At 34.8% G+C, this 27260-nt stretch overlaps 2 protein-coding genes across 2 annotated transcripts; both read left to right on the plus strand.

Moving 5' to 3' along the window:
* The first annotated feature begins 5020 nt into the window (after nt 1-5020).
* LOC141693585 (uncharacterized) lies at nt 5021-9704 on the plus strand. The gene is made up of 5 exons (XM_074498727.1): nt 5021-5312; nt 5408-5479; nt 8225-8693; nt 8807-9041; nt 9137-9704. Exons 3-5 carry the CDS (start codon nt 8499-8501, stop codon nt 9370-9372), a joined length of 666 nt encoding a protein of 221 aa, XP_074354828.1. The 5' UTR covers nt 5021-5312; nt 5408-5479; nt 8225-8498; the 3' UTR covers nt 9373-9704.
* A 13344-nt stretch (nt 9705-23048) lies between these two features.
* Nucleotides 23049-27254, plus strand: LOC141690100 (uncharacterized). Its single transcript, XM_074494716.1, has 7 exons — nt 23049-23250; nt 23368-23442; nt 23965-24022; nt 24156-24211; nt 25611-25673; nt 26475-26543; nt 26901-27254. The coding sequence occupies exons 1-7, from the start codon at nt 23191-23193 to the stop codon at nt 27135-27137; spliced, it is 618 nt and encodes a 205-aa protein (XP_074350817.1). The 5' UTR covers nt 23049-23190; the 3' UTR covers nt 27138-27254.
* Nucleotides 27255-27260: the final 6 nt, after the last annotated feature.

Consider the following 27260-nt stretch of genomic DNA (forward strand, 5'->3'; position numbering starts at 1 on the left):
GTGTCTATCAAGAAAAACTTGTTAAGTTACCGGTCGCTCTACATCATAAAAACACTCCAACATCATCTTATATTATTCATCACTGCCCTTCAATCAATAGGTTCTGATAGCATGTTATGTCACAAGTCCCTCTTACTCAAGGTAGAAGGAATCCAACAGAATATTATTATATTCAACAAAACTAATTTAGATCTATGAACAAAAGTAGAATTATAGTGACCCAATTCGAATCTAACAACCAAAAAGTAGCTAGTATAAATTAATTAGTAGATACTTGGACTAATAAGCCAAGATGCAACACTGTTTTTTGTGTTATTCTTAGATTAGATACGACAAAGTTGTTAGAAAGTTGTTGGCATTTGTTATACAAACGGCCGGTGACTGTTTAGGTTAGTTTAAAATATTGTATTCAATTCCAGCTCCCCAAAGAAAGGTGCAATATAGGAGCCGTTGTAAATCAATGGTAAATGTTCACCGGCTCACTGCAGTCTTAGTTAAGGGAAACATTTAGGGTCTGTTTCGCACGGGCTTATAAGTGAGCTTAATGTCGCGCCCGACAAAATTCAACTTATTTGTGTGCGGAAGATTCTAAAGAAGATAGAAATGGTCAGGATGATTTTAGAATATAACGGAATATTGTAAAAATCTTTAGAAGGAGTTTGAAGATTCAAAAAGGATCTAGAAAATGGGCGGAGCTTGGTGGAGCTTGATGGAACCTTCCGGAAACTTCAAGAATTTGGAGCTTTTTAGAGATTTCCTAGGAATACTTGTGTATATTCTAGATAGGAATATTCTGGAATAATAATGTATAGATAGTTAGTGGAACAATCTAGAAGAACGTGGGATGTACATGTTCTAGAATCCCTCCAAGTGGAGGAGGAGCCTATAAATAGGTGAGAACCCTCATTTAGAGAGGCATAATGGGAAATAGGAGAGCAAAGTAAGAGCATTCAAGTGGGAGGCAAGAGAGATTATCTAGTGAGGGTGAGTGCTAAACTTTGTAATACTAGCAAGGGGCTAGTGTGTGGATCAAGGGCATCCAATTCTTATAATATTGGGTTACTAATAAGTAAATGGTCTTCGTTAGTAAGTGTGTGTCTCTAATATCACATTCCTCTTATATCCGCCGCATAAGTGTTAGGGCAACTTGGGGGCAATGCTGGTCTAGTAATTCATTTGGTGGGCGACAAGCGCTAGACGCCAGCATAGTTGGACTTAGAAGGGGTCGAACTCTAAGGCCATGACAACTTGGTATCAAAGCTAAAGGTTATGGAGGGCGTAATCTTAACAAAAAGCATGAAAAAAAAGGTTGACGAAGTTCTTGTGGCATTCAACATGGGCTTGGAGAAGTTGGAGGCGCGCATGGAACAAATCGAGAATAATTTCAAGACCTTAGAGGATCATGTATTTGAGGAGTTTGGACGTGTGAAAGAGGAGGTCCAAGACTTACAAATGAAGGACGTGGCACGAGAGGAGCGGGTCACCAATTTGGAGAAAATGGTCACTGAGGCATGCAATGTCTTCAAGGCACAGTTGGCTAGAATTGAGACGGGCATGCATGCAGGAGGCTTTATGGCGATGGAGGCACAAAGGTTGGAGGCACCTAAACCTAAGGAGTTCAATGGCGTAAGGGACGTCAAGCTTATGGAGAACTTCCTTTGGGATGTGGAGAATTATTTCGAGGCGGTCGACATTGTTGACGAGGCAACAAAGGTACGCGCGGTTGTCCGATATCTTCGAGATAATGCAACTTTGTGGAGGCATCGGAAGCACGTCGTTATGGAGAAGGGGCTTTGCCATATATACACGTGGGGAGACTTCAAACGGGAGTTTAAGAGGCATTTCTACCCCGAAAACGTGATCTACATGGCGAGGAAGAAGCTAAGGGAGCTCAAACATCGGGGCAACATAAGGGACTACGTGAATGAGTTCACTACCTTGATGTTGCAAATTCCGAACATGACGGGAGAGGACTTCTTGTTCTACTTCGTGTATGGACTACAAAATTAGGCCAAACACTTCAACGAAGGAATGTCAAGGATGTGGATGAGGCTATAACCGTGGCGGAATTCTTGATGGAGTTTCGAAGGGAGTTCTCCAAATCAAATATGCTTAGTGAGGAGAGCGTTGTAGGCAGTGATGAGGAAGATGTTGGCTCGAGAAGTGGTAGTCCCCGAAGAAAGCGCGATGCGGGGGCATTATCAAGCCATGGCCCAGGCGAGGGAAAGCCTGAGGGCTATGTGCCGAACAAGGGATGCTACATGTGCAAGGGGCCACATGTGATGGTGAAGTGTCCGAAGTTGGGGTCATTGAGCGCAATGATCCAACGTGAGGAAGAGGAGCCAATGAGGTTGTCGACCTTGGAAAGGGTGGAGGCGCCACAGATGGAACCAAGGATGACCTGCCTTAGAAGTTTGAGGCTAGTTGAAGATGATCAACCCTCAACGAAGGAGGAGAAGGGATGCCAATCCAAGAAGGAGGGCAAGGAGGCTAAGGAAGGTACTAAGAGCGGCATAACTAAGGGCAGTCCAAAGTCTCCTAAGGGGAAAGGAGCCAAGGACAAAGGGCATGTGTCGTCGGGCAAAGTAGGTAACCACGGGGGCGTTGTCGGGGTGTCGCAACAAAAATAGGAGTCACCGCCATTATCTCCAACAAAAGTCGAGGGTCAACGTGAGATGAAGGAAATGCTTGGAGCACGACTCGTTAAAATCAAAGGATTGACACCGAGTAAACAATACTTGGTGAGATGGAAAGATGCAGAACCAAGCAAGGTAACGTGGGAGTTGGGGCCGAACTTGGAACAACACCAAGAGGTGTTGGAGTGCTATTGGGAGGCCATGACGTCGATGAGGGCGTCGACGAATTTGGTGGGGGAAAGTGTCACGCCACGACAAAATTTAACCTCTTTGTGTGCGGATGATTCTTGAGAAGACCGGAATGGTCTGGATGACTCTCGATTATAGCACAATATTAAGTCTTTAGAAGGCTCTTGAAGATTCAAGATTGATCCAGAAGATGACAGAACTTGGTGGAGTTTAGTGAAACCTTCCGGAACTTTTAAGGCTTGGGAGATTTCTAGAGATTTCCTAGGAATACTTGTGTATATTCTGGATAGAAATATTTTGGAATAATAATGTATAGATAGTTAGTAAAATAATCTAGAAGCATGTGGGATGTACATGTTCTAGAGTTCTCTACAAGTGGTGGAAGAGCCTATAAATAGGCGAGACCTCTCATTTGGAGAGGTAGAGAGGCTAGTGGGAAATAAGAGAGCAAAGTAAGAGCATTCAAGTGGGAGGCAAGAGAGCTTTTCTAGTGAGGATGAGTGCTAAGCTTTGTAATACTAGAAAGGGGCTAGTGTATGGATCAAGGGGATCCAACTCTTGTAATAGTGGGATACTAATAAAGAAAGAATCTTTGTTAGTAAGTGTGTGTCTATAATATTATATTTCTCTTATATCCGCTGCATAAGTGTTAGGGCGACATTTGGGGGTAAGGCTGGTTTAGTAGTTCGTTTGGTGGGCGACAAACGCTAGAACGCGCACACGGTTGGACTTAGAAGGCAGCTTATCAGGGAGTGTTTATCGATCCAACTTATAAGTCGAATTTACTTCCCACATTTCAAATACAAGTTCTTTTGATTTTTTACGCGTACAAAGGTGTATAAAAGTCATAACTCTGCGTATTTGTTTCTAAAATTTTTTTTCTTAAATAAAACTTAATATATATACTTTTATTTCGAAAAAGAAAATTTGAAAAATAATTTATAAAGGTATACTTTTTATTCAACTTAATACACGTAAAATGTCAAAGAGATTTGTATTTTGGGACAGAGGGAATATAACTTATAAGCTGATAAGTTGAATGTTAGTAAGACGTATTTTTTCTCAATTTATTTTGATTTTTTATTTTTTATTAACTCTAACTTTAAAAATTATGTTTTATAATGTTAATATAATTTAAAATTCACTAATTAAGATAATTATATTTAAAAATTATTTATTTTAGGTCATTTAAGTAAAAATAAGCTGACTTATAAACAAATTATCCAAACACTTATATAACGTATAAGTATTTATCTGCTTTACACTTATCAATCACTTATTCAATTTAAGTAATAAATTACTTATTTTAAGTAAAACTTTCTCAAAGGGTAGAAAGGTACTTTAACACCTTAATTTTTTTAAAACAAATATAATTAATTAAAATAATTAAATCAGAATTCCAAAATAATTGTACAAACTCTATCAATTATTATCCAACTTAATTTATAATCACCCTCAAATTTTTTCATACTTCATTTTTAAGAAACAAATAACTTTCAAAATTAATTTTAGTAATTCAAATTATAATATAAAATAATATTTTTTTTAATTTAAATTGTGCAATTTTACAGGCATTAAAAGAGTCTTTATATATTTAGGATCTTTTCCAAAAATGGTTAATTATCAAATACGTCACTTATTGCATTCAAATGTATCAAGTAAGTCATTGATTAGAAAACTGACTCAAACGAGTCGCTCATTTAAAAATTTGTATCAAAAATTTCACTCCATTGTTAGTCGAAATTCTTAAAAATATTATATATTGAGTTTCGTACATTTTTTATGAATGATATTACATCCAAATAAAAGGTTCTGAATTATACTATTGTAGATAAAAATTGTTAGATTTTTAAAATTTTATCAACTATTTATTTTTAATTTTTTGATTGTTTTATTTGATTTAAATAAAAATAAATAGTAGATATATTTTTAAAAATTTAAAAATATTATCTAAAATACTAGAACTCAGAATCTTTCATTTCAATGTAATATTATTTATAAAAAATATGTGAAACTTAATATATAATATTTTTAAAAATTTTGACTAACGATAAAATGATATTTTTGATACTAATTTTTTAAATTAGTGACTAAGGGCCTATTTGTTAACAGCAGAATAGAATTTCAATGGGCTGAACTGAATCATTCTGTTGTTCAGGCCATTTGAGTAAAAATATTTATTGGGCTGGACCAGTCAAAATCATCTGGATGACACCCCAAATCAACTGGATGAGTCGTATACAAACTCTTCCCTGAATCGTTCCTAAAATCCATTTTCCATAATTATCCAGCGGCCACTCCTGCATATCCCATCCGGAGGTCGCGCAATTTTTCTGTTATCTATACTCTCTAGTCTCCATCTTCCATACAAATCCTTCAGCTACTCTTGTATATATATATATATATATTCAATTACAATTTACAAGTTCTGATATCTGCTCCCTCCCCTAACTAACAACAGATATGTTCTTATTCTTATTAATTTAGGTGAGAAAAACTATTATGTTTGTTGTATCATATGATATATGATTGTTTATATGAACTAATTTTTCAATGTTTGCGATCTTAAAATTTTGCATCAGACGAACTTCCTGGATGTGAACTTGGGAGTGGTGTCCCTGCTATCAAAATTTCAGTTGCAAACAAGAGAAAAGGTAATTGCTTAGGTTCTCTTAACCAACCCATTTTTATAAGATGTTTTTACTTGATGTAGGATGCCTAGGTATTTTCTCTTTAGCAATAATTTGACCAGCTGGTTATTATATTCTTTTAAGACCTTTTGTGATATGTTCCTTACAACGTATATGTTTAAGATATTTGGTGAAAAATATATAATCATTTTGGCAAGTCCAGAATTCTTAGGTCGGTTCATGGGGGGCAGTGGTGGTAGATAAATTGATAGACTAGAGGTTATGTTTCATTGATCCATTAAACTTCTGCCTTCCATCATCTTTGAATTTTATTCAAAATCTGTAATTTTTATTTTTATATTTTGTCATGCTCTTATATTTTGAATTGTTATATATTTAAGTTTAACTCCATATCCGACTATACGTTTAACTCCAATCTCGGTGAGCTATTTTTTAGTTCGATTATTATCTTGTCAAGTCAATAATGATACTAGTTTTTTACAACATTGCATTTTTGTTACGAATCTAGTGCTTCCATTTTTTGTGTTTTCTAGCAATTTTAATGCAAAGTAGATATGCAGGATGTTCAAATGAATTTGTGTTTATTTCAGTTAGTATTCCACATTCTGCATACACTAATTCATAGTACCAGTTAACTTGTTGAATAGTATTTAGCTAGGTGCCAATGGAAATGTAAACGTATATGTTTAAGATATTTGGTGAAAAAAGGGGAAATCAGGCAATATGTTAGATGTCAATGAACATTATCAAATTTTTAAGATCTAAAACTCCGGTGTAGTTTAGAAGCAATCAATATTTTATCAATAAGACTCTTATATTTTTTCACCAGATTCTAGTCCTTCACTTGCAACTGGGGGGGGGGACATGCTCAAGTTATGACTACTTGACCAGTACAGAATGTCTAACAACATGGTTAAAGCGTGTAGGAATCTTGTTACTTAATATTATATCACTGTGTTTTACTTTTGTAATCTTGTTTGTCCTAATTATAATTGTTTAGTGTAATCTCTTCTTTTTAAGCTGTTTTTTTCAGTCAAGAAGGCCACACCTTTTGTTCAACTTTTTTTCCTCCTTTCACTATCTCATTTGCACATAAATTGGCAGATTATCCCCCCAGTTTCCGATGTTTTTTCACGTGATTACCATACTTGGGCCTTTAAATCGTTTTAGTTTTAAACTCTTTTTTCTCTTCCTTATATGCATGTTCTTGTAAATATATAGGCACACATTTCTGGTACCCTAGCTGATATAAACAATCAATACATGTTCTTGCAGATATGTGTTTTTGTATCTCTGGTTCTTGGTTACCAAAGTTGAGGATTCGAAAATATATTTTTATATATATATTTAATATTTTAATTTCTTGTTAAGTAACTCGTCACTACAAAATTTTCAAAAAAAAATCAAATGGATATTAATTTACTAGCTTAAATTATTTTGTTGATTTGGGTTTTAAGCTAAAAGATAAAATTATATATTGATGGTTATAGTGCAAGTTTGTGAATTTGATTGTACGATACTTTTAACTATAAATTGTTAAGACGCTTCATGTGTAAGCATATTATTATTTTTTTTAGTTTTTAGGTATGGACCAATCAAACAAAAGCCAAAATCAACCCAATGAAACACAAAAGAAAGGAAAAGTATATTGGAGGGGCGAACAGTTAACAAAAACATTTCTTGAATCATGCATTGAGGAATTTACGGCTAATGGTAGGTTAGGTAGCAATCTAAAACCACTCTCATGGGTAAAAGTGGGAGAAATTCTAAAGAGAACTCATGACTTTAAAGTTGATGTGAGACAAATGAGAAATCGTTATTATTACTTAAAAAATTGATATGTTGCTTGGTGTCAGCTCAAATCCAAGACTGGAAATCATTATAACCCGGTGACTAACTCATTTAACTTTACTGAAGAAGAATGGGATCAGCTTTGTAAGGTAATTCTTCCAAAAATAAACTTAATTAAATTCAAGTAATTTTATTTTAAACAAAATCTTTATACTACATTTTTGTATTCAGGGAAATAAGTTTGTAGAAACTTTGAAATCAACCCCTTTGAGTTATCCTGATCTTTGCACCCAGCTTTACGATGGAACTGCTGCCACATGAGTTAGTGGTTGGGGACCTAACTCTAAAAGGAGCAGGACAATTAACATAAATGTTGAAAAAGAGATTCCTGATATAGAAGAAATTCAATCAAATCCGTCAAATAATTCAAATGCTCCAAATCTCGATCCTGAGGAAACTCTAAAGAAAAAAATTAAAGCATCACCAAAACTTGCTAAAACCACAGAATTTGAAAAAGAGATGACTAGCGCACTAAAACTTATGGTTCAAACTAATAGTGGACCATCACTTAAAGAGTGCAAAGAGAAGCTGAATAGCCTAGGATGGGGAGCTACAAATCCTCTCCACCAAATGGCTCTTGGGATATTTTGCGAGAGTGCGAAGTACAGGGAACAATGGATGCTTCTTGAAGAAAATGAAAACGAACATTGGGTTAGAATGGTGTCGGGTAAATTAGGATTTAATGCGTAGTTTATCTCTTTGAAGTCATTGTTTTATTTGCATCTTGAAACTTGATATTTTTTAGCGGTAGTGGATGTAGTTTTTTTTGCATCTTGAAACTTTTTCTTAGTTGTAATGCATGTAGTTATTTGAAACTTGGATTTAATTTGTTTTTAGTTATATTTTTTGTTAATTTGATATGTAGTCTTTACTTATAGTGTCATTTTCATTATTTAGGCTAGCAATGGAAATCCAAGATCAGCTTTTGTGTTTGATGATTATGTATTGTTATCTGAGAAATTTGCGCTCGAGAAGTGTGCCAAGAATAAAAGATAATAATTCAATGTTGCCTGGATATGCTTATACATCGGAGTTGTTAACTGGTTCTAATACCCAGTGTCAAGATATGATGCGCCTTTCTCGTGTTGCCTACATTGAACTTTGCAACCTTTTTAAAGAACGTGGTTAGGTTCAAGGTAGTCGATATTCAACATTAGAGGAAAAAATAACTATGTTCTTGCATGTTATAAGCCACAATGATCGCTTTATAAAGATTAAAAATAGATTTCAACACTCCACACAAACAGCACATAAATATTTTCATGAGGTTTTGAATGGAATGATGGAGTTTGCAAAGGAAATTATAGCGCCTACATCAAACTCAAATATTTCAAGGAGACAAAGAGAGCTGCTAAAAAAATTTCCAGTAAGCATTGATTCATTTTTCAAGTTTTTTGAGTTATTTTTTAATAATTGAATATTTAATTCTTTATTAATTATTAGTGACACGTTTAACATGTATATTTTCTTTCATATAAGGGGGCAATTGGAGCACTTGATGGTACACTTGTTCATGCAATCATTCCAACCGACCAGCAAGCCCGATATAGAGGCGGGGGAAGAGGTGATTGTTATCAAAATGTTTTAGTTGTATGTGATTTTAATATGATATTTACATTTATTTGGGCTGGATGGGAGGGAGTAGCACATGATTCTAGAATATTAACAGAAGTTACACTTGATCCGTATTCCGGGTTTCCGGTTCCTTCACCAAGTATGTAATTCCTTATCTTCTTACTAAAGTCAAAATTGAAATATTTTAAGTACATTGTACATTATATAACTATCATATTATACTTCATATGACAGATAAATATTATCTTTATGATGCGGCATATACAAATACTCGTGGATATTTAACCCCATATCGTAATACAAGATATTGGTTAGCAGATTTTCGTCGTCAGCGTGCTTTAAGTAAGGAAGAAAAATTTAACCATGCACATGCAAAATTAAGAAATGTTATCGAGCGTGCTTATGGGGTGTTAAGGGCAAGATTTCCAATCCTCAAACAGATGGCTCCATATTCATTCTCTACGCAGTGAGATATTGTGATAGCTTGTATTGCAGTTCACAATTTCATAAGAAAGAAAAAATTAGAAGATGAATTATTTGATCGATGTGATCAAGCTTCCTTGTCAGATAGTGATGGAGAAGGAGATGAAGAAGATTTAGAAGGATCAATGAATGACACACAGTGGGGATCTCAAGCCACACAATATATGAATGATCTTCGTGATCAAATTGCTCAGAAACTTTAAGGAAAGTTCTTGAAAATTTTATAGTTATGTTTTTTCATTGAATAATTTTTAAATTGTATTAGCATCGTTAAGTTGATTTGTCATTTTTCCAAATTATTAAAAACTACACTCTTTTGGTATCATCCAGTGATAAATAGATACTGTTTGTCAAACGATATTAACCATTCAGCAGGGTATAATAGTAAATTACTACTATCCAGATAAATTTTTTTAAAAAAATAACAAACAGCATGAATCATTTGGGTGTTTAGAATAACCATTCGTTCAGATTGTCCAAAAATTTTAATGGTTCAGCAAATGTGATTCAGATTTAACAAATGAGCCCTAAGTTTTGTAATCAATTTGGACGCTCAACTAGGGGTGTCAATTTCGGGTTTTGGGTCGGGTTCGTATAGGGTTGGATGTACCTGATTTTTATTAGTCTCACCTGAACCCGACCCGAAACAGGTTCAAAAATTGTGACATGAACCCGACCTGGTAGGTACCCGAGTAACCCGATTGACCTGTTTGACCCGAAATAACCCAAAAAATAGAAAAAATTAATAAAATTAAAATTAAAAAAATTAATTTACATCATTACAAAACTAAAATATTATGCCAAATTAATATAAAAAATAGAAATATAATAAAATACAATATTATAAATAATTTATAAAATATAATGTAACGACAGGGAAATTTACGTTTATATTATATAATAATTGTAATAAAATATTTGTATTACTATGACATTTATGTGTGATTATCTGATAAACCCTAACTGTTATGTGTTACGTGTATTGTGTGTCGCTTCTGTATTTTTTAAGGTATTTTTCAGATATTTTATTATGCATTCATCGTTTTCATTTCAAACGTTTTACGACCCAAATAATGATTTTAAAGCCAGTATTTTAAATAAAATAATGGGCCTTATTTTTCATCAAATGGTTTTTACAATCGCATTATTCTGAACATCTAGATATTTTATAAATTTTCTTGTTTTACGAAAATTTACTTTTCCGGGCCCCATTGGGTGTCAAAAACCCCACAAAAATCACATTTTTATTTTTATAAAATTAAAGGACTTTCATTTATATTATTTCTTTGCATTTTTGCATTATTCACAATTTTTGGAAAATTTTGGCATATATATTGTATATATAAAATATTTATAAATTAAATTTTTATACTCAAAAATTATAAAATTAGGGGCCTATTAATTTTAAAAAGTGTAGAATTACGGCCTTAATTTTAATTAGGAGTATTAATTTTACTACTATAAATAGCTTAATTTTTATTTAATTAATTATAATTAATCATTAAAATCTGCAAAAATACATAAAATTCTCTGAAATCGGGTCGGGAAGAACAGGTTCGGGTCGAAGAATCAAGTTGTGATTTCTCACTGATTACAACATCAAATCGTGTGATTTAAGTACTCAAATCGAAGGTTTTGATCCGTTCTTTCTGTTTCTTGCATCAATTTCATGTTTAATTACATCGTTTTTGATTTTCGATTTCTAGGGTTTATGTTCGAATTAGGACTTTTTGATTCTAGGGTTATTTTGATGTTTTGATGATTGATAAAGCTTTGTTGGATGATTTACAGTCAATTTATGGTATTTAATTGAACAAACGATGCCTGGATAGTGATTCACGATTTCTAGGGTTTATGTCAGATTTTCAAAACACAACTCGATGATTTCTGTGAATATTTGGTTCTTGTAATGTTAGGGCTTTGATTGTATATGTTTTTAGCTTCAATTTGCACTATAGAACGTTGAGTTTGGTTTACAGAATCAAAAGATGATATTTTGGCCGGAGTTCATGTCGATTTTGACCGGAGATTGTGATTCGGAGATGTTTTTGGTATATTTCGGCCGTGGTTAGATTGGTGTGTTGATTTGCAATGAAAACACTCAAAAACAGCACCAAACCGTGTTGATTTGAGACTGATCGGAGTTGGCCGGACTCCGGGAACTCACCGGATTCTGGGAAAAATCCGGTGATGTTCTTGGTAACCCGGAATCCATTTTATTTTATTTTTATTAATTTTAAAAATCAGTTTTATTTATTTTGTAAATTGATTAATTAATTGTTTAATTAATTGATTTATATTCTAAATAATTCTGAATTATTTTCTAAAAATCAGATTGAATTATTTTCCTAATTATTTATTATGTAATTATTATTTATTAATTATTTAAAAGTGATTAATTATTTTGATAATTAATCAAATAATTTTTAATAAATCATAATAAATTCATTTTAATTCTAAAAATTATAGAAAATTTATTTTTAATTCTGATTTTTCTTAAATAATGATTTAAAAATTATTTTTGAGTTTTAAAAATTAGTAATAATTATTTATAATGATTAATAAATGGAATTATCAGTATTTAATTGATAATAATTCAACTGTTAGTCCGATTTGTGTGAAACGAAAGCCTGTTGACTCAGAAAAATGAATTATTTTCATTAAAAATAATATCAAAGCTTAATTTCATCTAAACATTAGTTGATTTTGTGACTTGTTTGATTATCAGTCGAGTTACATGCCGAGACGAGTCCGAAAAATTCCGGAAAAATGGGAAACGAGTCAGATAACGATCAGTGAGCGATCAGCGAGTCGATTTTGGTTTTAAAAATTATTTTAACCATAAAAATGATTATGTGCTTATGTGCTTATGTGTATTACGTGGTTAATTGAGTCTTACTTGCTTATATGTAATACATGAGTCAGTCATAAGCGCATGGGTAGATGTTAGGAACGGTTTGAAATCGATTCAAGATGCAAATGAAGTACGACGTGACTTAACCAATCTGTTTTGCCAACATAAGCTAAGCCAACCAGGCAAGTTGAGTCGGTAATAGTCCAAGGTGATAGACAGAAGTGATTCAATTGCCGTGAGTCGCGCAGAAGGTAAGTTTTTCCCCTATTCTACTTTCAGAATAGTGATATTGATTCAAATGCTTATCACATTTGCATTCTCTTGATTATTGTTCTTGATCACTGATATACACTTGCTATTCCTTTGTTCATATTCCATTTCAATTCTCGATTTCTCCGTTTTCTTGAATTCTTGTTTCTTATTCCATTGATAATGCATTGAGATTGATATATTCTGGTATTTGGAATATATCAAAGCATACCGATTGTTCCGGTTGCTAAGCGATGGACTGGATAATGATGATATTTTGGGATTGAGTGTGTCTTAATCCTGAGGACCGGGATGACTGGTGCCTCGACGTGGGCCGTAGTGCCTGGATACCCGACTGGATCTATATATTGAGATATGGATCTGCATTATATTCTGACTGATCAGCAGAATATAGATGCAAACTTGTGTCCAGTTTAGTTCATTTGTACTCGCCAGTAATGGCCTTCTTTCAATTCTCGTGAGGTTATATCTTTGCAGATATACCTAGGATGACGGATTCATTTAAAATGCTTTAACACTGTTTATATTATGTGGACTTGTTGAGCAATTTTTGGCTCACCCTTTTTGTTGTTATTCACCTTATTATTTTCAGTTAAGAAGGAATATGAAACCAATCAGGACTCGAGTGTTAAAGAAGCGGGTCAAGCCTCGGGATCCTCTCATACCCAAGGTGTTGATCCCAATCCAGGAAGAAAGCTTTGAGTTGCCCGAGCAGGTGGAGTGTTGGTAGATAGTGTGTGTGTTTGAATAAAAGTTGAACTTAGTTTAAAATGAATTAGACAATGGTTTGTAATAAAGAGAGTTTATGAGATTTTGAATGTTGGTTTGTAATAAAAGTAGTTAGTGGTTCTTGTTTTCATACTTCAACCTAAAAAGATCATGGTTAGTGTTAAAGGGGTTTAATTTTATTTCTTTATTAATTGTTAATCAGATTGTACAGGTTTGGTGATTAGCTAGTAACCCCCAGACTTATACCCCGGGTCTGGAAGGCATTACAGGTTTGGCATCAGAGCTGTAGGTTTGGTCCCTGAAAATAAGAACATTAGGATTAAGATAGGATAGGGAGATCACATAAGATAGGGATAGTCAAATTAGGAAGAATAGTGTTAGGATTTAGGTCAGATTAGAATAGGGAAGTATAAATCTTAGGATTATTAGTGACTTTTTCTTTTCTTTGGTACATTATCAGATGGCATCTTCTGGTTATTCTGCATCTTCCGAGAGGACAGTCACTGGGCCAGCAGCACCAGTTATACCTCCAGTATCTGAGTATATATTTCCTCCTTTACCACCTCCACCACCATTGCCACAGGAGCCGGTACCACCAGTTCAGGGGATAGTTCATGACCCCATAGAGATGTTTGATCCTTTTGAGTTCTTTGAGTCGATGGTTCCTTTACCAGTTGAGCACCAGTTTATACCAGGTATTGAGCAGGAGTTACCACCACCACCATTGTTACCTCCTATACCAGTGCATGCCCCAGAGCCGGACATAGTTCAGATGATTCCAGTCGAGGGGATGGGAGAGCATGATATGGATCTACAGTTAGGTTTACCACAGCAGGGTGCAGGTATCCCGAGGGTTCCTTCTCAGGAGTCAGTAGGTCAGGTTGCTCAGCCGCATATGGTACCATACCATGAGTATAGAGTTATGAGGGATGATATGGAGTATTGGCGGGCACAGTGTCAGGAGATTATGTATCTATTTGATCAGAGGGACAGAGGACTGTTAGCGGCCCTACAACCGGATTATTATATGAGACAGCGATTACAGTCAGTGTTGATGAGTGCTACTTGGAAGCTGGATGATTTGACTCATGATGGACCTCCTTCTTTTGCAGAGTTCTACAGGATTTTCCGCTTGGCACAGACTTTGGTACAGGCACTTAGAGAGGAGCATGGCGTATTCCGCCTGGGTTCTGAGATGGTTTGAGACAGTGACTCCAGAATATATATGTATATAGAGGCAGCATAGTATAACCTAGTGAGTAGTCTGTATGCGTGTATCAGTAGTTTAACTTGTAGTAGTAATTTAACTTGTAGCGATAGTGTGACTTGTAGCCGTAGTGATGACCAGTAGCCCGAGACTTTTTGTATCAAGTATTTACACCTGAAGCTGGTGTCACATATATATATAAGATGAACTTTTTTAATTTCTTTTATTTAAATTTCAGCCTTTATAGTTTTACAGCATTTACTTTCATTTTACAGTTTTCAATATTATGATTCCTGTTGAAAAAAAAGAAAAAAAAAGTACAATTGTTTTATTTAACTGTTTACATTTCCAGTCTTTACATTCAGCAACTGTTTTCTTTAAATAAACCATGTTATTAATACAGGATAAATTATTTTCCTTACATATTGCCAATTGTTTATTAAACTGTTAAATAAATATCACCTGTTTTATTATCAGAAGAAGATGGCACCAAAGAGAAAGACTAGGGCTGAGACCTCTAACAGCAATTCCGAAGACCAAACTAACGAGACCATGAACCAAATGTTCCATCTGATGCAATAACAGATGGTAATAATGCAGCAGCAGATGCAGCATCAGCAACAGCAGATGCAGCATCAGCAACAGCAGATACAACAACAAATGTTACAACAGCCACCTCGTCCTGAGCCTCAACTACCACCAACCTTACCTGTTGTTACTTTTAAGCAGTTTCAGTCAGTTAAACCTCCAGAATTTGAAGGGTCTACTGATCCTATTAAAGCTACCACCTGGTTAAAAGAAATAGAGAAAGCGTTCGTACTAGTGAAGATAGGTGAGGACCAGAAGACTGATTTCGCTAGTTACTTGTTGAAAGGAGAGGCGAATTATTGGTGGGAATCTAAAAGGGCTTTAGAGGGTGAAGATGTTATTGCGTGGGATAGGTTTAAAGAGTTGTTTTTAGAAAAGCATTTTCCTCGTTATGTGAAGAACCAAATGCAGATTAAGTTTCTAGAACTGAAGCAGGGAAATATGTCTGTGGCAGAGTATGAAGCCAAATTTACTGAGTTGGCTAGGTTTGTTCCGGAACAGGTTGACACTGAAGAGAAGCTAGTTCAAAGGTTTCAAGAAGGGTTACGACCATGGATTCGTGGCCAAGTTGCAGTTTTCGAATTGACGATGTATACCGCCGTAGTTCAGAAAGCTTTGATTATAGAAGGGGAAAGTAAATGATCTCAGCAAGACAAAGGACAGGGAAGTTTCCAAGATCGCTCCAGCAGAAAGCCGGGATTTCAAGCCCGGGTAAATTTGAATTTTAAAAGGATAGGACAAGGTTCACAGAAGGCAGGTAATAGTTTCCAAACCCCCAGTCAGCAGGGAATGGTCAGAGTTCCAGTGCCGTACTGCAAGACATGTAATCAAAAGCATACTGGTGTATGTATAAAAAAGGATGTAACGTGTTATCGGTGTAAGCGGAAAGGGAATTATTCTAACGAATGTCCAACAGGTAGAACAGCAGAAATGACTTATTTCCAGTGTGAAAAGAAAGGACATATCGCCAGAAATTGCAAAGGACCAGCTATGGCAGCCAGTATTCCGAGAGTGTTAGCATTACCTCCGCCGCCGCCTAATCAACCCAAAACAAGAACTTTTAACATGACCATGAAAGAAGCAGTGCAGAGTCCGAGTGTTATTGCAGGTACGCTTTTGGTGAATTCCGTAAGTTCAAAAGTATTAATTGATTCTGGAGCTACTCGTTCATTTATTTCTGAAGAATTTTTTGATAAGTTACATTGTGAAATCGAATGGTAGGGCGAAACGTTAATTATAAAATTAGCGAATGACGACCAAGTTCCAGTAGATCGAGTATGTCCTGCGTGTGATATAGAAATAGCCGGACATCATTTTTTGGTAGATTTAATTCCTTTTAAGCTAGGAGAATTCGATGTCATTTTGGGAATGGATTGGTTAGCTTGTCATAACGCTCAGATAGATTGCGCGAATAAGAGAGTCAAATTACGAACTGCGGAAAATGCTACGGTAATATTCAAAGGCGAAAAATAGCGGAAGAAATTTCTCACCGTGATACAGACTAAACGATTGCTTCGACAAGGATGTGAGGCGTACATAGCTTACGTGTTAGATACTGAAAAAGAAAATCCTAGAATAGAAGACATTCCAGTGGTATATGAGCTTCCAGGGTTACCGTCAGATCGAGAAATCGAGTTCACGATTGATCTAGCACCAGGTACAGAACCAGTTTCAAAAGCTCCATATCGGAAGGCTCCAGTCGAAATGAAGGAATTGTCAACACAACTGCAAGATCTTTTAGACCGAGGCATCATACGACCTAGTGTATCCTCATGGGGTGCACCGGTGTTATTTGTGAAGAAGAAGGATGACAACATGCGATTATGCATCGACTATAGAGAATTGAATAAACTCACTATAAAAAAGAAGTATCCTTTACCGAGAATCGACGATTTGTTCGACCAGCTAAAAGGAGCTGCATGGTTTTCGAAGATAGATTTACGCTTAGGTTATCATCAATTGAAGATTAAAGTTGAAGATATTCCCGAAACTGCGTTTCGTACGAGATATGGGCATTACGAGTTTTTGGTAATGGCATTCGGTTTGACAAACGTGCCAGCAGCATTCATGGATCTAATGAACAGAGTATTTAAGAAATATTTGGATAAATTCGTGATTGTATTCATTGATGACATCTTGATTTATTCCAAGACGGAAGAAGAGCATGCGGAACACTTGAGGATAGCTTTGGAAATTCTGAGGAAAGAACAACTATACGTAAAATTTTCGAAATGTGAATTCTGGTTAAGAGAAGTACAATTTCTAGGGCATATCATCAGTAGAGAAGGCATCCAAGTCGATCCAGCGTAGATTGAAGCTGTGTTGAATTGGGAAAGTCCAAAGACGCCGACAGAAGTTCGAAGTTTCTTAGGATTGGCAGGATATTATGGAAGGTTTGTCAAAGATTTTGTAAAAATAGCAACGCCGCTGACCAAGTTAACTCGAAAAAGTGAAAAGTTTGAATGGAATGATAAGTGTGAAGAAAGTTTCCAAGAGTTGAAAAATCGATTAGTAACCGCACCAGTACTTGTATTGCCAGACGAGCTAGGAAATTTTGTTCTTTTCAGCGACGCCTCATATCGCGGGCTAGGATGTGTATTGATGCAACACGGTAACGTCATCGCATATGCTTCGAGACAACTTAAACCTCATGAACAAAAATATCCTACTCATGATCTGGAATTGGCAACGATCGTATTTGCGTTGAAGCTTTGGAGACATTATCTCTATAGTGAAAAATGCGAAATCTACACGGATCATATTAGTCTGAAGTATATCTTTACGGAAAAGGAGCTGAACATGCGACAACGTCGATGGTTGGAATTGATAAAGGATTACGATGTCACGATCAGTTATCATCCAGGGAAAGCAAATGTTGTAGCAGATGCGCTGAGCAGGAAAGAAAGATTGAATCGATTAACTTCATGTGAAGAATTAACCAAGAAATTCGACAAATTGGAAATTGAGATTCGTATTTCCCATGAATCTGCAGAAACTATCTACACTATGACTTTCCAACCGGAATTGTTAGAGAAGATTCATCGCTGTCAAGATGAAGTGATGAGTCAAGATGACGACCTGACGGGAGAAGAGATCACAACTCAGAAAGATAAAATTTTACGCTTTGCGTCGAGAATCTGGATCCCTAACGTGGCAGAATTAAAAGAAGTAATAATGCGAGATGCGCACAATTCAAAGTATTCCATTCATCCAGGAAGCACAAAAATGTATCGCGATCTAAAGGAGAACTTTTGGTGGCCGAACATGAAGAAGGAAATAGCTGAATGGGTGAGTAAATACTACACATGCCAGCGAGTTAAAGCGGAACATCAATGTCCGAGCGGATTATTACAACCGTTAGACATTTCAGAATGGAAATGGGAACATTTAGCGATGGATTTTGTAGTAGGACTACCAAGGACAAAGGCAAATCATGATGCGATATGGGTAATCATTGACAGACTCACCAAGTCAGCATATTTTCTACCAATCAACGAAAAATTTTCACTTGACAAACTAGTGCACTTGTATCTCAAGGAGATTGTAATGCGACATGGAGTTCCAATATCTATCGTGTCCGATCGAGATCCTCGTTTCAACTCAAGATTTTGGAGACAATTTCAAGAATGTCTTGGAACCAAATTGAACATGAGTACCGCTTATCATCCGCAAACTGATGGGCAAAGTGAAAGAACTATCCAAACGATTGAAGACATGTTACGAGTTTGTGCGATAGATTTTGAAGGTAGCTGGGATGAACATTTACCTCTGGTGGAATTTTCTTATAATAACAGCTATCACGCCAGCATTGGAATGCCACCATATGAAGCATTATACGGGAGAAAATGCAGATCACCAGTACATTGGGATGAAGTTGGAGAACGCAAAATTTTGGGTCCAGAATTAATTCAACAGACGAAAGAAAAGATTGAACTCATTCAAAAATGACTCGATGCAGCGCAAAACAGGCAGCACAAATATGCAGATCAAGCCAGGAAAGATATGGACTATCAAGAAGGAGAAAATGTACTACTCAAAATATCGTCATGGAAAGGATTGACCAGATTTGGCAATAAGGGTAAATTGAAACCACGATACGTTGGACCGTTTGAAATTTTGAAGAAAGTGGGAAAGGTTGCATACGAATTAGCTTTACCGCCTCATATGCAGCATATTCACAATGTGTTTCACGTGTCCATGCTTAAGCGATATAATCCTGATTCTAGGCATGTAATAGAGTATGAGCCGATAGAAATCCAACCTGATTTATCTTTTGTAGAACAACCGGTAAGAATTTTAGATTGGCGAGAGAAAGTGTTGAGAAATAAGTCTGTATATTTAGTGCGAGTGTTGTGGAGAAATCCTATGGTTGAAGAATCAACCTGGGAACTCGAAAGTGAAATGTTAGAGAAATACCCTCATTTGTTTTCATAGAAGATTCTGAGGACATAATCCTTTTAAGGGAGGAAGGATGTAACGACAGGGAAATTTACGTTTATACTATATCATAATTGTAATAAAATATGTGTATTACTATGACATTTATGTGTGATTATCTGATAAACCCTAACTGTTATGTGTTACGTATATTTTTGTCGCTTCTTTATTTTTTAACGTATTTTTCAGATATTTTATTATGCATTCATCGTTTTCATTTCAAACGTTTTACGACCCAAATAATGATTTTAAAGACAGTATTTCAAATAAAATAATGGGCCTTATTTTTTATCAAATGGTTTTTACAATCGCATTATTCTGAACATCTAGATATTTTATAAATTTTCTCGTTTTGCGAAAATTGACTTTTCCGGGCCCCATTGGGTGTCAAAAACCCCACAAAAAATACATTTTTATTTTTATAAAATTATAGGACTTTCATTTATATTATTTCTTTGCATTTTTGCATTATTCACAATTTTTGGGAAATTTTGGCATATATATTGTATATATAAAATATTTATAAATTAAATTTTTATACTAAAAAATTATAAAATTAGGGGCCTATTAATTTTAAAAAGTGTAGAATTAGGGCCTTAATTTTAATTAGGAGTATTAATTTTACTACTATAAATAGCTTAATTTTTATTTAATTAATTATAATTAATCATTAAAATCTGCAAAAATACACAAAATTACTGAAATCGGGTCGGGAAGAACAGGTTCAGGTCGAAGAATCAAGTCGTGATTTCTCACTGATTACAACATCAAATCGTGTGATTTAAGTACTCAAATCGAAGGTTTTGATCCGTTCTTTCTGTTTCTTGCATCAATTTCATGTTTTATTGCATCGTTTTTTATTTTCGATTTCTAGGATTTATGTTCGAATTAGGACTTTTTGATTCTAGGGTTATTTTGATGTTTTGATGATTGATAAAGCTTTATTGGATGATTTACAGTCGATTTATGGTATTTAATTGAACAAACGATGCCTGGATAGTGATTCACGATTTCTAGGGTTTATGTCAGATTTTCAAAACACAACTCGATGATTTCTGTGAATATTTGGTTCTTGTAATGTTAGGGCTTTGATTGTATATGTTTTTAGCTTCAATTTGCACTATAGAACGTTGAGTTTGGTTTATAGAATCAAAAGATGATATTTTGGCCGGAGTTCATGTCGATTTTGACCGGAGATTGTGATTCTGAGATGTTTTTGGTATCTTTCGGCCGTGGTTAGATTGCTGTGTTGATTTGCAATGAAAAACACTCAAAAACAGCACCAAACGGTGTTGATTTGAGACTGATCGGAGTTGGCCGGACTCCGGGAACTCACCGGATTCTGGGAAAAATCCGGTGATGTTCTTGGCAACCCGGAATCCAACTCGGTTGACCAGTTTCCAGAACCCGGGTTTGATCTGATTTTGTCAGGAATTGGGTTCCGACATGTGTTTCTGTAATTTTGATTTTGATTTTATTTTTATTAATTTTAAAAATCAGTTTTATTTATTTTGTAAATTGATTAATTAATTGTTTAATTAATTGATTTATATTCTAAATAATTCTAAATTATTTTCTAAAAATCAGATTGAATTATTTTCCTAATTATTTATTATGTAATTATTATTTATTAATTATTTAAAAGTGATTAATTATTTTGATAATTAATCAAATAATTTTCAATAAATCATAATAAATTCATTTTAATTCCAAAAATTATAGAAAAATTATTTTTAATTCTGATTTTTCTTAAATAATGATTTAAAAATTATTTTTGAGTTTTAAAAATTAGTAATAATTATTTATAATGATTAATAAATGGAATTATCAGTATTTAATTGATAATAATTTAACCGTTAGTCCGATTTGCGTGAAACGAAAGCCTGTTGACTCAGAAAAATGAATTCTTTTCATTAAAAATAATATCAAAGCTTAATTTCTTCTAAACATTAGTTGATTTTGTGACTTGTTTGATTATCATTCGAGTTACGTACCGAGACGAGTCCGAAAAATTCCGGAAAAATGGGAAACGAGTCAGATAACGATCAGGGAGCGATCAGCGAGTCGATTTTGGTTTTAAAAATTATTTTAACCATAAAAATGATTATGTGCTTATGTGCTTATGTGTATTACGTGGTTAATTGAGTCTTACTTGCATATATGTAATACATGAGTCAGTCATAAGCGCATGGGTAGATGTTAGGAACGGTTTGAAATCGATTCAAGATGCAAATGAAGTACGACGTGACTTAACCAGTCTGTTTTGCCAACATAAGCTAAGCCAGCCAGGCAAGTTGAGTCTGTAATAGTCCAAGGTGATAGACAGAAGTGATTCAATTGCCGTGAGTCGCGCAGAAGGCAAGTTTTTCCCCTATTCTACTTTCAGAATAGTGATATTGATTCAAATGCTTATCACATTTGCATTTTCTTGATTATTGTTCTTGATCACTGATATACACTTGCTATTCCTTTGTTCATATTCCATTTCAATTCTCGATTTCTCCGTTTCCTTGAATTCTTGTTTCATATTCCATTGATAATGCATTGAGATTGATATATTCTGGTATTTGGGATATATCAAAGCATACCGATTGTTCCGGTTGCTAAGCGATGGATTGGATAATGATGATATTTTGGGATTGAGTGTGTCTTAATCCTGAGGACCGGGATGACTGGTGCCTCGACGTGGGCCGTAGTGCCTGGGTACCCGACTGGATCTATATATTGAGATATGGATCTGCATTATATTCTGACTGATCAGCAGAATATAGATGCGAACTTGTGTCCAATTTAGTTCATTTGTACTCGCCAGTAATGGCCTTCTTTCAATTCTTGTGAGGTTATATCTTTGCAGATATACCTGGGATGACGGATTCATTTAAAATGCTTTAACACTGTTTATATTTTGTGGACTTGTTGAGCAATTTTTGGCTCACCCCTTTTGTTGTTATTCACCTTATTGTTTTCAGTTAAGAAGGAATATGAAACCAATCAGGACTCGAGTGGTAAAGAAGCGGGTCAAGCCTCGGGATCCTCTCATACCCAAGGTGTTGATCCCAATCCAGGAAGAAAGCTTTGAGTTGCCCGAGCAGGTGGAGTGTTGATAGATAGTGTGTGTGTTTGAATAAAAGTTGAACTTAGTTTAAAATGAATTAGACAATGGTTTGTAATAAAGAGAGTTTGTGAGATTTTGAATGTTGGTTTGTAATAAAAGTAGTTAGTGGTTCTTGTTTTCATACTTCAACCTAAAAAGATCCCGGTTACTGTTAAAGGGGTTTAATTTCATTTTTTTATTAATTGTTAATCAGATTGTACAGAATTGGTGATTAGCTAGTAACCCCCAGACTTATACCCCGGGTCTGGAGGGCGTTACATATAACCTACCATTTATATACATATATAATATATATTAATTATTTAAATAAGTTCGGGTATTTCGGGTCAACCCGAAAATAACCCAATTTTTTCGGGTAAATTTTTATCCAACCCCAACCCGACCCGAAAGTCAAAATCCTAACCCTAATTCATATTTTTGCAGGTTGGATTCGTGTCGGATTTCGGGTCGTGTCTGATTTTGTCCCCCGGCCCTCAGCTGCACAGCTTCTTAATATTAACCTTTTCCAAAAATCCCCCCTGATAATCCACTTAAAAATTGTTAATTTTGATCTTTTTCGGTATAAAATTGTCTGAGACGCTGAGCTTGCTGAAGGAAAAAGAACCATGGCAGACGATGGGCTTCCTCCTCCTATACGCCTCATGAACTTCATCTCCGAAGACCAGGTTTCATATACATACATATATTCAATCTTTATAATGGCCCATCTTTTAATTTTTGAAGAACCCTAATTATATTTCATAAAGTTTCGATTTTTAACATATTTGAATTATGGGGTGCAGTTAGAAGAGGCTAAAAGAACCAGAGGTGCTAGGCTTGAAGATGGTACTGCTCAAAGAGATAGACCCCTTTTCGAGGTTTTTGTTTATTCGATTTTCTTTATTTTTTCAGTTTTTTGTTTGCATTGTTTTTCAAGATTTGTTGGTTTGAAGAATGTATGTTTGTAAATTGTAATTTGGATGTATGTACTATGTCGGGTTTTATAGAGGGGAAATTCCGGTTAGTTTGGGGAAATTTTGTTTTGTTCAAGGGATTAACCGGGCTGTAAATTTCAAGTTTTGGAACTTGAATTGATGAAATTTTGATATGGTTGAGTTTGGGTGTACAGAGTGGATTAAGTGAGTGAATCAGTAGCCTAGTGGATATGACTAGTTCTCGGTAATGTTGAGGTTAGGGCTTGCTTGGCGCAGGCAAGGAAAGAAAAAAAAGATTCCATTTGGGGCTGACTTGAATAGTAAATAATCAAAAAAAAAATGAAAGCTTGTTACTGCTTGCGGTTCGAGTAATTTAAAACTCGTGTTTAGCTTGATGAAGTATTTGAATTGCCGTATTTGTATTGATATCACTTGCATCTTTTTGTTTTAATTCTGCAACTAAAGGTCCTTAAGGAAAACAAAGACAAGAAAGATGCGGAATTCAATGAAAGATTCAAACACAGTAAGTAATAAAACCCTATTTAAATGTTTCGAGTATGTTATATATTACTATAGGAATGCATGATGTTAAATTTGCCTTGCTTCTATAGACTATATTAGTAAAAAAAAGTTTAAGCTAATCATTTCTTTTGCAGGACCTCCAAAGGCTTTAGATGAAGATGAAACTGAGTTTCTTGATAGACTAGAGATGGTGAGATTATGTTTTTTTTTTCACAATTCTTTTTGATCGAGTACTCTTGCTGATGAAATCCAATCATTAAAATTCAACGTTACATTCTTCTGCCAATGATATCGCAGTTTTTACTCATTATGCCCTTTAAGCAGTTCTTTAACAGGCTCTTTGCCTTGCATTATCTAGAGATATGAGTGCTGCCTGCATAAATTGTCATTCGGCCTTCATCTCAAAGTGAAGATATGTGTGTGTGTGTGTGCTTGGATAGTAGATAAGTTACAGGTAGAATAACAGCGATACAAGCACAGAAATAATAGGTAGAGGGTAGTTGCACTTGCAATAGAGATTTAGAGTAAGACAGCGAGTTATAGAGATGCAGATTATCTTGCAGATGAAGATAGGTTCTAGAGAGAGAAATCAGTTGAACACAAGTCCTATTGGCCATTTTCTGATATTCTCATCATTAAGCATGATATGAAAAATACAACCTTGACATCTATTTATAGACTCCTAATAACCAAAAACTACTCCCTCTGTCCCGCTGGATAGTTTACGTACATAACATTGTTTGCACGTATTTCGAGACTTCAATAAAGTATAGTTTCATAATGTTTTTTCTTAAAATTTTTTTTGAATAAAAGTTTAAACATGAAACTTTTTTTCAGAATTTTTTTTAAAAAAAAAATATTATGTAAGTATACTTTAAACGAGCATTGAAAACCGTGCCGAAATGTAACGTAAACAATCCTGTGGGACTGAGGGAGTAACCAACTAACTCAGTAATGACACAAATACCCTTAATACTTCTATTACTCGATGCTACTCCTCAGTGTTATTATGCTCTTAGTTACCCAGACTCTTCATTTTGCTTCGAGTACCCGTGTCGGACCAGCCACTTATTTTAGGCCAAAAACATGTAAATTTTTCAGAATATTGCCGAGTCCGACACTTGGATACGAACCCGTGTCCGACACCCATACCCGAGTCCGGGTAACATAGATTATGCTGCAGTTCCTAACAGTTTGGTTCACCATACGAATTTTAGTCTAGTTAAATATCATCTCAAGAAGGAGTTATTGTATTAGTCATTATTTGCTGGATGTTCACAACTTGAAAGTCTGAAGTAGTATGTGCCTTGGTAACAGTAATAAGTGATAAACACAAGAGATAATTTATTTGTTTGCGAAATAAAGTGATTATTTTTAAGGAATTCTCAGTTTGACCATTATTTATTCAAACCTCATTGCTAATGTTTTTTCCTTGTAAATTCCGTAAAACTTGCTGGCTGTACCTCCTTACTTACAGATGATTCACGGTTTTTTACATGAAGTGTATAAGTTGAAACTGTTCAGTCGTCTTGCCTGCTCTTATTGTCATCTATGTATTCCTATTTTGCTAAACTTGGGTTGTTATCTAGTCCAGGAGAGAATATGAAAGGCAAATGGCAGCTGAAGAGGCTGAACAGCTGCAAAAATTTCAGGTAGAATGCTCTTGCTTTGTTTATGTCTTGTTTCTTACAGTTTGATTAAAATGTAGGGCACACTTGCACAGACTCATGTATATACTAGTATGATTTTTATTTTGTATTTTCCTATGTGTTTAGTTGCTAGAACTCTACACGATCTACGTGTACCATCAATTGGAGGGTCAATTATCCTGAAATTTTGGAAATAGGAACATGTTCTTGTGTAGATGAGTCATTTACTAATTCTAGTCCCAAATATAAGTTGGTTGACTTGTTAAGTAGTTCAATGTGCTTTTAGAAACATGTCTTAATCTTTATCTCTTCCATTTTAATGAATATGTATATTATTTTTATGTTTTAAACTAAAAAAAGAAAATTTGATTGTAAGCATTTTCCAAAGCACTTTGTTTTATAAATAGGTCAAAAGCCTTACTTTTTGGAACCTGGGGAGTATTACAATAGCTTATTGTTGGAGGACATATTTCAGTGGCTTTCTCGCACTCGGGCATATAAATATCAAATAGCATAAAATGTTGTATTAATTTTTTGTGTGCCTTTGATAGCCAATATTTGCATTACCTGTTGTGCATAATATTATAATGATGGTTTCATAATAAATAACTGGTTCCCTTTTTTGTAATGGCACTCTAGATAATTTTGAAGATCTTACCATAATTATCAATTTGTCACAGTAATGTACATCTAACATGATCTCTCATTAATTCATTTCTCCTCATTTTGTTTCATTTATTGTACTTTGTTAAGAAGCTACTGCCGGTTCTTTTCCTGTAATCTACTTTTTTTTACCATTTTCAGGCAGCTGTTGATGCACAATCTGTCATTGTCCATGAGATTAAGGAAGCACCCCCTATCCCCAAAGTTCAGGTTAGGTTTTAATTTGATTTCAAGTGTTTATTGAATTACTAGATGATATTTGTGCCATATGCATGGACCTTAAATAGAAATGATTTAAGGGTGAGGTTTAGTCTAGTACTATTTATGTTATTTTTCTATCCGAAAGTTTATACCGTAACTCCTTAAGAAGTTCCAGTAATGTTATCTCTGCTGAGATACATTTTTAAGGCATCCACAAGGAACATGTCACTACTTACATGACTGACTGTGGAGGAGTTGCACTTCAGTTATCATATCTAACAGGACGTGGGATTTAGAGATGTTGTGTTAGTTTTTACTTGAAAGGTAGTGTTAATAGTCATTACTGATTAGTTAAGCTCTTTGCAGGAACCAAAAAAGCTAACTGGAAAAAAGAATCGTCCTTTAGGCATGATTATAAAAGTTAAACCACAGGCAAAGAAAGCAAAGGTGGATGTGGAAAAGCCATCAGAATCTCTAGAGATTGCAAGAACTGATATAGGTACAGTGGCACCTTCAACACATGGTGATGGTGATAAATCCCGTCCTGTTAGTAGTAGTTTGAGTGGTCTGGTTTCATACAGCGATGAAAGTGACGACGAGTGAGTATTGAAAAAACTTCACAGATTAGTTCTTGATGTAGCTCCAGCCTTCATGTTGTACTGTATACTTGTTACTTCTTTCTCTAAAGGCAAATTTAACGGAATATGATATTTTTCAACTTTTTGT

Source organism: Apium graveolens, chromosome 10 (genome assembly GCF_009905375.1).
Source record: "Apium graveolens cultivar Ventura chromosome 10, ASM990537v1, whole genome shotgun sequence".
NCBI classification, from domain to species: Eukaryota; Viridiplantae; Streptophyta; class Magnoliopsida; order Apiales; family Apiaceae; genus Apium; species Apium graveolens.